The sequence below is a fragment of the Trichomycterus rosablanca genome, chromosome 1 (genome assembly GCF_030014385.1).
Source record: "Trichomycterus rosablanca isolate fTriRos1 chromosome 1, fTriRos1.hap1, whole genome shotgun sequence".
NCBI classification, from domain to species: domain Eukaryota; kingdom Metazoa; phylum Chordata; class Actinopteri; order Siluriformes; family Trichomycteridae; genus Trichomycterus; species Trichomycterus rosablanca.
In genome coordinates this window covers 66,080,242-66,092,241 of record NC_085988.1, presented here as the reverse complement: position 1 = coordinate 66,092,241, position 12,000 = coordinate 66,080,242, and the positions used below count along the sequence as shown (strand labels likewise).

General features: G+C 40.5%; 1 protein-coding gene across 2 annotated transcripts in view; it reads right to left on the bottom strand.

Annotated features, from left to right (window-relative positions):
* Positions 1 to 3,768: 3,768 nt before the first annotated feature.
* erc1b (ELKS/RAB6-interacting/CAST family member 1b) overlaps positions 3,769 to 12,000 on the bottom strand; it is a 339,387-nt gene continuing 331,155 nt past the window's right edge. For both annotated transcript variants that reach the window (XM_062995237.1, XM_062995245.1), the window contains one exon: positions 3,769 to 4,710. In XM_062995237.1, the coding sequence (XP_062851307.1) occupies positions 4,573 to 4,710 (138 nt within the window). In that variant the 3' untranslated portion in view covers positions 3,769 to 4,572. The remainder of the gene's footprint in view (positions 4,711 to 12,000) is intronic.

Here is a 12,000-nt window from a genome sequence, read left to right as displayed (position 1 = left end):
CCTTCACCACCAATTTGGGAAAATCAGGCAGTCATGTAAAACTAGTCACTGCCTCTATATAAGCTTTGGCTCATGAAGGCAAGTATTGCCCTCTCCCATAAACATGATTTCACAGACACCCCATAATGATTTTGCATGATTGATAGTGGAGACAGCAATCCCATATTTCCCCACCAAGACAGCCGGGTCGACGAGCTACCAGCCTCTGGCTTGCGGCGATGTTAAGGTTCAACTGCTTAATTGAAACCAGTCCATTGAGTCAGTTTCTAGTTACAGTAAGAATAAAGTCTTAGAGCGCTGTTATCCAACAATATCCTCAATACTCAAAATTGTTTATAATAAGTTTAATATATTCTATTAGTCATATTGCCCAGTTCTAAAACTAAAATTAAAGCTGAATTTATAAAGACCAACATTTGTCTTGGTTTTGTGTTCTTATACAAATAAACCTTTGTGGTAATAAGAAAATAGCCGAGCATTCAGTGTGTTTAACCCAAGAACGCATATGCTAATGCACATGATGGAAAATTGCTAACAATAAGAAAAATAGGTTGGCATTGTGTTAAGAAATACTATAGAACAATAACTGTCATACACTCCCTGCTGAACGGCAAATCTTGACCTGCTCTGTCTCTGCATCCATATCGGTCCCTATCAGCTTTAACAACAACATGAAATGGTAAAGCGGAACACAAAACAATACACATATTTATATAACTCGGTATAGCTCTGACCTGCCAGGTTTTGACTTTCAAGGCACTGTAGGCCAAAATTAAAGTGCAACATGTGTAACTTCTGTAGAAAAGGCAAAATTCTACTTATCTAAACACTCAACAGTGATGGTATAAGTAATCATATAGTAACAAATGGTAAGAGTCATGTCCTTTGTGATAAATAGAAGGGCAGTGAGGGGATGTGAGTATGTTTAGATGAAAGCCAGTGCATCCGCAATTAAAAAACCTCCTCATTCCCTTGTGTGATTATGCCTACATATAACCAGCAATCGTAAACATACCAGACCAAGAAAAACACAGAATCACTACTTATGACACACGCAGTATCATCCCTCACTCTAATCTGCTTCTGCTAATTAGTTATTAAAAAATAATTCTATGCTGAACAGAGGCGTTGAGATCAGCGTTAAAAACCCTGCTTCTTTAGTGAGCCTCGTTAATCCTCAGGGTGTGTGCAAAAGTGTAAGAGTGTGCACATGTGTAAGAGTGAGCATGTGAGAGGCCTGTGTTTAGTCTAAGCTCAGATATTCAGACGCACTCCTGATAACCGAGCCCCATGTTTCAGAAACCCTAGAGTGTTAAACCAAAATGTGAGACTTAAAGAAAAGACTACAGACAGGTGGCAAATGATATGAAAACAACAGATGTTATGCTATGGGGCATTTTGCTGCGATGGTCTGAGTCCACTTGTCCCCTTAGACAGAGCCAGTGCAAATCAATATGTTATTCTGATGTATTCTGATGAAAATGGCACTGAATGGTTTGATGGGAATGGATATGATGTAATTATTGGGTTATTGCAATCACAGTCACAAATCACAGTCACAAGCCACAACCTTATTAATAATCTATATAAGATTTTGTTCCCACAGGTTTGACAGTGCTCTCCTTCAACTGGTGTTTATCATACCATCTGAATTCCAACCACTAACAAAAAGTGCGCTGAAGATGTTCCAGTGGCCCGTTGCTCCTTTAATTCATCGCCTGTCTGTGTATATACTATAAGACAGAAAGAAAGGCAACTTGTGTGCTAGTGCAGCCTTTCTGTTAGCCGGTTATCTACAATGAGCATGACATGCCATTGCCCTACAAGAGCAAAAACAAAACCGGGTGAGTGAATAATGGTGGACAGTAACTCAGGTTTGGTGGTGAGTCAGGTGAACATACACTAACACAGCCCTATTTAGAGCTTCCTCGTTCAGCGAAACATGCGTGAACTCATCCTACACCAGGAAACTCATTAGAAGTAATTCTGACAATAAATCTATACAATAAAATCATTATGCCATCTGGAATGATGACACATGAATGGGCATTTCCTTGGTATTGAAAACAAAGTGTGGGGCTGGGCTCATTAAGGCACTCCATCAAACCCTGGCACAGGAGAAATCAAACTGCCCTTTGGATTATCAAATATACCAAATAAAACAACCAAGTGTTGTTCACAGTTTTCTGACAGTTAAGCTCTATAATTTATTTGTCATGGTGGCACCAGTCTAGACTGAGAAACCATCCTGCAATTACGAGTCTTTCTTTCTTATCTGTTTTCACACTGTAGCCAGGATCGGTAGATGAATTTGGTAGCATGGTTAGTTGTGTTAATACAATTGTCCATCTGTACAGATTATTGCAGCACTGACATGCTGGACTGCACGACCAGAGTGATAAAACAGAGGCCATCTAAAGCCATCCACATGTGTCTTTAAACACCGGACGATCGACTCTGGACTTTAAAGCAACAGTCGAACTGAGTAATTCATGAAGCAATATTTATGATGAGTTTAAGCTTTTATGAACACCCTTGGCCTGAAGATAACGACTCATATAATCATAAACTGAAAGATTTTACCTTCTGGATGTGGTTAAAAAGGGGGTCTGTGTTTGAAGAGGGAGATAAAGATAACAAAGATAGTCTCACTGATGAAGTCATCACACCAACATTGCCTCAGAATAACTCATCACCTGTAATATTAAAGGGAACTACCAGATGAAATCATACTTTTCTCTACAGCTACATTGAACCATAGCCAAAAGGAAGAGTCACCCTGCTGGAGCCCTTATACTGTGTTTACACAGTCAGCAGGCAAACATAGGACTTAATGCATAGGGATGCATTAAGTTTGTGGCAATTTACCATCGTGTATGGCTTACTTTTTCCTTTATCTCTAACAGATTATTTATTATACATAGAGCTAGTCTACTCAGTCTACTTCAAAAGTGAAACATGTGAAGAGTTTTTTTTGGTCATACTAGCATTTTTATCCATCTATAAATACCTTCCTTTGAGCAATTAAATAATAAAACAACAGGAAGAGCTGTGCTGGGTTTTAACACTGGGTATCCTGATAAATCTAATTTATTGTAGTCTTTACAACACACAGGGTGCTACATAATGCACCACATTCTGGCTTTGGTTTGTTAGCCATGAAGAAACTAGTGGGTCCAGAATTGAGATTTTGAACTGAACTGACATCTCAGTCCGGGTTAAACTTGATCAAATTGACGCTATTAAAATAAGGCTTTGTTAAAACTGCATTCATCCTAGGTGTGTTGAATATTTAGAATTTCCATGGCTGTGTTTCAAACAGCACTAATCAGGGCTAAATTGTATGTCTAATTAGTACACCACCATTAGTGTAGTAGCATGTAGTTTGAGACACAGTCCAAAAGAATGTCAGCGGTTTAAAGTTGCTGTGTGGTTCATACAGAGAAATGTTTTATATCCTGCTTTTGAATAAATTTAGGACAGAAAGATCGATCATGAGCATGAAGGTTGTACTGTACTCAATGTAGCAAGCCATCAACTTGACCAGCATAAAGCAAAAAATCTACTGGTGTGCCTAGGGTCACTATACAACTCCTACCGAAGAACCAACAAAAAAAAACACAATCCCATTTCCTATGTGAAGTATCAGTTTCTAGATGTGAGCTTATAGCCATGGCTTCATGTCTTCAAACAATGCATACGATAGCAGCCATCAAAGGAAGCTAAATGTTTTCTTACTGTCTCGCAAACACAAGCTAGGTCATGGTTTTATATTCTGGACCGGAAGTATAAATATTCACAACATTCCTTTCCTAACAGCATTAAAGCGAGTATTAAGAGAGTTCTGTTGCTAGGTTATGTATCATGTTTATGTGTGCCTCGATTACTGATTGAACCTGTAATGTATCAAGCTTTAATGACAGACCTCTTGCGCTTTATAGAAATAAACACCTAAAAAATCCTAATGACTTGAATGGACGCACATGGCTTTAAATGAAAGCAAGTGATTGAAGTGAACCAACTCACCCCAAATGACAGTAACACCAAATGAGTAACATGTAACATCTTGTCAGTGACCCTACATCTGCAAGCCCTCAGTGTTGTACCACATGTGCAGATTTAGGAGACCTGTGGATGCGTGAGCCCAGAAAAAAGCACCTCTTTCTTTGTTCCTTAATACTGCACCTCTTGGCTTTCTCCAGCCTGTGTTTATGTGTGTGTGAGTGAGCTGTAAACATCTGGGACTGGGTACAGTAAACCAGCAGATGGAAAGGACAGGAAGAGATGAGTAGGTGATGAGAGACAGACTCAGAAGAGAGAGGCCCAGGTGCTAAAGCAGTGACGAGTGACCCCCCGAGGCCCGTTCGGCGGTCCCTGCGCTTATGTAAGCGGATGCTCTCCCCCCTTTACGCTCGGCTCCTTCCTGTTCCACACGGTTGCCGTCTGGAAGTGTGTGTGAATGCACTCTGGTGTCCTTGAGCTCTTAATGTGTTGGGAAGCGATGAGGCAGGCTGTGAAACGAGGCAGGATTCTTTCTGTCGTATAAGAAAAGCAGGGCAGAGCGAAGCGTGTTCAGCAGGACTCCTCCAGCGCGTTGACGACCTGCTCCAGAATGTCGGGGCAGTGGTCTGAGATCTGTTGCAGGACCGAGTTGGCATACTCCTGCAGCTCGGCGCTCTCCCGTTCACACTGCTCCAGCTCCGACTCCAGCTGCAGGGGAGAGGAGAATGAGGTCAGCTCACTTCACACAGTTCATTTAACACACAGGAGACTCTTATAGCAGGGGTACACGACAAGGGCTAGAGTTCAGCACGGTTTGGGTGATTTTACAGGTTTGTCTTGTTGTAAAAGCTGGTAATTAGCTGTTGTACACAGTACAGCCAGAATTGTACAGCCCTCCAGATGTGCACCACTGTCTTACTATACATACAATTCGAGAAAAAGCATGTTGTGGAAAAATAACACGTGTGCATTCTTTTACAGAGTGAGTGTACATACCTGCTCATAGTATTTACATAAAACAATGAAGAACTCGCAGATCTTTGAAGCACAAATCTGCTGATTCCCATCATGCAATGTTACAAAATTTAAAGCAGGTAAGTGCTTGGTTTGTGCTCGTCTTGAGTCTCTGCAGTGCCACTGACCTACCTGAGTGCTTAACCGGGTGCTTTTTGGTGCTACAACAGCAACTACTAGTTTCGTGACTATGAATAGCAGTCATCAGTGTGTGCTGAGGCTCTCTAAATGAATCTGCCACTGGTCAGTGTTAACATGCTGCTGGTTGCTGTACCTTCATGCTGTGATTCTCCTCAACCAGCTTTGGTGTCATGCAACCAAGTGGAATATCCAAATTTGGACATTCAAAAATTAAAAACATTTAAATAAATAAAAAAAGCTTTAAAGCATTACCAGTGTGTCTATATGTGACCTCTGTATATATAATGCCCTTGTAAAATATGAGTACTTTAAATTTTAAATAGTTCAGAAACAAAACAGCTGGCATTGTGTGAGCAAACAAGACGTTTTTCATTTTTCTCAACCACTTACTTTATCCTGTTCAGGGTCGTGGCAGGTCCGGTTGCAAAGGAAAACACTGGGCACCAGGCAGGAATACCTTGGACAGAGCAGCTTTAACACAACCAGCAACATAGCGACCAAGACTCACCAAACTTCCACCCCACCAAACTCAGATCTCAGTGAGATAAGATAGTGTAATAACACCCAGCGCCTCAAGACTTTAATTTCATGTTTTTTATTTTCACTTAATGTAGTCATGTCCAATTCCCTACTGCAATTCCTCTGCAGCTTGAGGCACCCTTGCACTAGCCAAAGAGAGCTGCAGACTAGAACCTGCTCCCTCAGAGTGTTGAGTACAGTTGCCGACCGCTTCTTTCAAACCAGTCAGTGGTGGATTTTCAGGTTTTGATACTAGTAAATACAGGTAGTAAATACTACTCATCACTTTTTACTTCAAAGCCTACCTGTCCAGATTTTAACACAGAAATACATGTGGGTCAAAAAGAACTAAAAATCTGCCTGCTTGGGTGCTGAAGTGGTCTAATGTGTTAAACAAAAATTGTGGGTGGGTGGGGTTTTTCCTTTCTGTTGCTGCGATATGCCGTCTGGCTGAGCAATGGGACTCACACAGAGATTACCGTGATTCTCTTCGCAAGGTAAGATAGATGGATGGATAGATAGATACTTTAATAATCCCAAAGGAAATTAAGGCCTCAGTATCAAGTTACATAGATCAAAAGTAATAGTACGCACTAATAGTACACACTATAATGTTTTCCAACATGAACGAGTACACAAGACCTGGCTCCACTGTGTGCGGTCAGAGATGAATGGTGCAAGCAGCAGAGGAATGCAATATGCAACAGGGAATTGGAAATGACTCCATTGGGGAGATCAAGGGTGAAAACAAAAACAACAATAAACCTGAGAATCAGTCCAAAACACTCAACTCAAGGCCAACTGTGAAAGAGTGTCTGTCTGTGAAAGAGTGCACAGATAAAATGCATATGATAACCTAGCCATCGGGGGTGCACATATCAGTGTACTCTTAGTGCTGGTCCCAAGCCCAGATAAACAGGGAGGGTTGGGTCAGGAAGGGAATCTGGCGTTAAAGCATTCAACTCAAATATGCAGCTCAGAAGATTAGGAATGAGGTTATGAGAGGGACAGAGCAGGTAGGACGGTTTAAAGACTATGTTAGGGAGGCCAGATTGAGATGGTTTGGGCATGTGCAGGAGATAGATGAGAGTTCTGCGGGGTGAAGGTTGTTGAGGATGGAACCGTCAGGCAGGAGGCCAAAGAGGAGGTTTATAGATGTGGTGAAGGAGGATATGCAAGTGGTTGGTGTGACAGAGGAGGATGTTCAGGATGGAGACGAATGATGCGGCGTGGCGACCTCTAACAGGAGCAGCCGAGAGGAGATGATGATGAAGTGCATATGATAAAAGGGAGGTAAGAGTTCAGAGAGGTGTGAAGCAAAAGTCAGCCAGGTGAGGATGATGGTGTATTTAAGCTGCTCTGACTGGGTTGATGATTCACACACACATACATACTTAGCCACTGCGTAACATCCAGTTAACACGGTCATTAAAATCCAGCTGGAAATGATCTTACCTATAAAGTGCTACTTTTTAAGCCATTAGAAAACGCTTTGCACTGGGAAGGTATTTTAAGGGTGCACTTTCCACTCATTAAAGGAACTTTGACTACAACGAGTATTTAACATTTTATTGCATCTCAAGGTAATGATAATCACATGTGAGAGATCTTTTTTTTCCAATCCATTTCTTTGGCAGCTTGGACCAAGAGAGGAAATCAAATAATTGTATTGTACAGGTACAAATTTGCCAACTTTTTAAGAAAATATCCAATGACAGGAGCAGGTGTCTAACACCACATTCCTTCACACAGAGTGTGTTTGCAGTCACACTTAAAATCTGCCTATTACTGAATATATCTCAAGGTAACTGGTTACTGAATGCTCATGTAACAGCGTACTCTGATAGGTAAAATATGAGTATGGTTGTCTGGTCTACAACTTTTCGGTGACATTCCAAGTTCCTTATCCATACCGTCCATGGTAAATTTACACCAGGAAAGTGGGTATAGTATTGTAAAATGAATAAAATATCCTCTAGTTGGCTCATCATGACATAACATGTAGATATAAGTCTTGTTTTCACCATCTAGATATTCAGTAAATTCTGGACCAGAGATATGTGATTGTGCATCCAAAACAAATAAGCAATCTTATTTCTATCCTGAGACTAGTCCAAAACATACAGTTAAACAACAGTGACTGAAAATTGAAACAAAAGTACTCCGTTAGTTATCCAGAGTGACTTCCTAATCCTCTGTTTTTTGCAATCATTTTTGGAATCATTCTTTTGTATTGTGTGAAAAAGCTAATACATAAATCTGAGAAATTGAAACAAAATACAGAACAATTACCCAAGAAAGTGTTTTTAATCAAATAGAAAAAAAATACACATGCTTTTATCAAGTTTTATTTTTCACTAATTTTACCACTCTCAACTTCAGATGTGCCAACCCTGATTTTAGATGTAAGAAATCAGACTGCTGACAAATAATGTCTAGACTGGAAGGTTTTTTTGCATTGTCTAATTAATCTGTTTACGTAAACAGTCACAGACAGTGGTATGAAACAAGCACTTCATACATTAATGCTTGTGCTTCCACATAGTGAGAATCAGAACAGAAAGAAACAAAATGATTTTCCTTTAAATATAATAGTAATTATAAAGGGCAGTGGTAGCTCAGTGGTTAAGGAACTAGTAATCAAAAGGTTGCCAGTTTAAGCCACACTGTCACCAAGTTGCCACTGTTGGGCCACTGAGCAAGGCCCTTAACCCCTAATTGCTGGAATTGTATTCAGTCGTAATTGTAAGTTGATTTGGGTAAAAGCTGTAGAAATAATAGTAGGAATAATAAAATGGTCCACATGTATATGCACATGTCTATAAATGCTTATAAATGCACATAAAGGCAACATGAAGAGGAAGAACAAGTACAAGAGCCTTTATTAAACGGCAGTGCATTAATGTGCAACAACATGCTAAAACTGCCTTTTTTTTTTTTAGCTCTTCAGCAAAACATAAAGGTCTCCACCTATAAAAGCAAAAGATAGTGTGTAAACTCTACAAAACTGCTTTCTTTGGCTCCTCCAAACTGAACAAGGTTAATGATAAAGACATCTGTAACAATAATGAGAGCATGAATTCATACATCATAAAATATACTTCTTTTTTTATGTGTTTTCTTATGTATGCCTAAATTGCAATTAATAAAACAAAACATGGTGGTTCAGATGGCTCATGTAATGCTACTTGTCAGTACAGTGTTTGTACAACTGCAGGGCAAATACGCCTGACCAGCAGTGAGAATGACAAGCTTCCATTCCTAAGACGTAAAGCTAGTGCTAGCGCCACGCTTCGCTTACCCAGGCTCCGGGGGGCTAGTCAGTGATGGATATGCTCTATGAAATATTTCCATATCTGGGCTCTCTGCACCAAGATAGAATAGGGGAAGGACTAAATCCTAAAACTAGACCAGTTACTGGAGCTAGACTTGGTCAGTTACAGCCTGTCCTTGATCAAAGTGTCCCTGCACTTGTTTACATAGGCATGTGTTATCACTCTTCAAGTGCATGATAATAACAGATAACCTTCAGTGTTAGATTTTTAACACATGTATGTGCTTAGTATTTCATTAAGGAACACAACCATAAACCTATAATTTCTTTTTGCATTGCATTTTCCACGTTACACGTAAAGAATAAAAACACATTCACATCAGGCCATCAGCTAGTCTGCATTTACACTGTTGTAAGTCACATGACATTTGTAATTTGGGTCATTAAATAAAACAATAACATGTGTAAACCAACCAAATATAAACTTCCTAGCAAATTAAGTCCAGGTAGGCAAGCCAGCGCTAATAAATACTAGGATGGAGCCATCAAGCAGGAGGAGAGGAAGACCAAAGAGGAGGTTTATGAATGCATTAAGAGAGGACACGCAGGTGGTTGGTGTGACAAAAGAGGATGTTCAGGACAGAGCTAGATGAAGACAAATTATCTCCTATGGCAACCCCTAATGGGAGCAACTGAAAGAAGAAGACAAAGCGTAGGCCAATGCTAACAACAAGCTAATGCTAACAGCAATCTCCAGTTCTTATCACAACTTTAAGGGTTAAATGTGGATTCCGCCAAGCCTGAAATATTCTGGTGACCTAAACTTTAGAAAATGTAAAGCTAGCCTTGATTTATCGCTTGGCCTCCGGGCTGATCACTTCTAACAACCACATAGAAACATGGCACCAATCCATCTGACATGAGAAAACAAAACCACAAAAGAATAGACCAGTCACAATAGAGCGAGACTATTAAGTCATGTGAGATGAATTAATGAGGCTTGTCGGTGTGTGATATATGGTGCTCTGTGGGAGGTGACGGGGTGCATTAGGGCAAAGCCTGGTGTCTATTTAAGCTCCATTAGGTGCAACCAGTGGGAAACTAGAGTGAGAAGACCAACTATGCTGGGTTTGGGGCATACAGTGCACATGCACAGGCTACTTGTCAGAGTATTTTATCTTGTAGATGCTAATGATGCTAGAAGATATACAACAGGGGTTATATTTTTCAGAAGAACTGCACATTTGTTAAGTAATAAAAATGACCCACTGTGCTTTGGCAAACAGTTACCATTAGTATGGAATGCAGTCATTTGTAAGCACATTATCAGCAAATTTCAAAGATTTGGAACAAGTAGAGAGAAATACCAAAGTTCATGCAGGGAGTGTGTTCATATTTCACATAATATGTCACACACGGGCAACTGTGAATGTGTGGATCAGGGTAATTTACCACTTTAATGCTGCAAATCTGCAATGCATGTCAGTAAACCTACAGCTAGAACGTCATAGATTTTGGGTGTTAAAGTAGAGCACTTTAAGAAGAAAAAAAAGCTGCAAATGGACTGTGGAACTGATCCCAAGTGCACCAAATACGGTGAATTATGAGTAAAACATTTATCTGACTTTTTTATTAACGCAAATGTATTTACTGCAATTGTACATTGTTAGAGAGGTTATACAGTGGGGGAAATAAGTATTTGATCCCCTGCTGATTTTGTAAGTTTACCCCCTTACAAAGACTTGAACAGTCTATAATTTTTATGGAAGGTTTATTTTAACAGAGAGAGACAGAATATCAACAAAAAATCCAGAAAAAAAACATTAAATAAAAGTTATAAATTAATTTGTATTTAATTAAGGGAAATAAGTATTTGATCCCCTACCAACCAGCAAGAATTCTGACCCCCACAGACCGGTTATGTGCCCATGAGGCACACAAATTAGTCCTGTCCCTGTATAAAAGACTCCTGTCACAGAATCAGTTTCTTCCGTTCAAATCTCTCGACCACCATGGGCAAGACCAAAGAGCTATCAAAGGACGTCAGGGACAAGATTGTAGACCTGCACAAGGCTGGAATGGGCTACAAGACCATCAGCAAGAAGCTTGGTGAGAAAGAGACCACTGTTGGTGCGATAATTCGAAAATGGAAGAAATACAAGATCACAGTCAATCACCCTCACTCTCGAGCTCCATGCAAGATCTCACCTGGTGGGGTAAGAAGGATTCTGAGAAAGGTGAGGTCAGTCCAGAATTACACGGGAGGAGCTTGTCAATGATCTCAAGGGAGCTGGGCGCACAGTCACCAAGAAAACCATTAGTAACACACTTCGCCGTAATGGATTGAGATCCTGCAGTGCCCGCAAAGTCCCTTTGCTCAAGAAGGCTCATGTACAGGCCCGTCTGAAGTTTGCCAATGAACACCTGAATGATTCAGAGAAAGCTTGGGAGAATGTGATATGGTCAGATGAGACCAAAATTGAGCTCTTTGGCATCAACTCCACTCGCCGTGTTTGGAGGCAAAGAAATGCCGGGTGGGGATGGTGTTCTTGGGGTCATATCCAGCATTTCTCTGCTCCCAGCTCCCTTGAGATCACTGACAAGCTCCTCCTGTGTAATTCTGGACTGACCTCACCTTTCTCAGAATCCTTCTTACCCCACCAGGTGAGATCTTGCATGGAGCTCCAGAGTGAGGGTGATTGTGATCTTGTATTTCTTCCATTTTCGAATTATCGCACCAACAGTGGTCTCTTTCTCACCAAGCTTCTTGCTGATGGTCTTGTAGCCCATTCCAGCCTTGTGCAGGTCTACAATCTTGTCCCTGACGTCCTTTGATAGCTCTTTGGTCTTGCCCATGGTGGTCGAGAGATTTTAACGGAAGAAACTGATTCTGTGACAGGAGTCTTTTATACAGGGACAGGACTAATTTGTGTGCCTCATGGGCACATAACCGGTCTGTGGGGGTCAGAATTCTTGCTGGTTGGTAGGGGATCAAATACTTATTTCCCTTAATTAAATACAAATTAATTTATAACTTTTATTTAATGTTT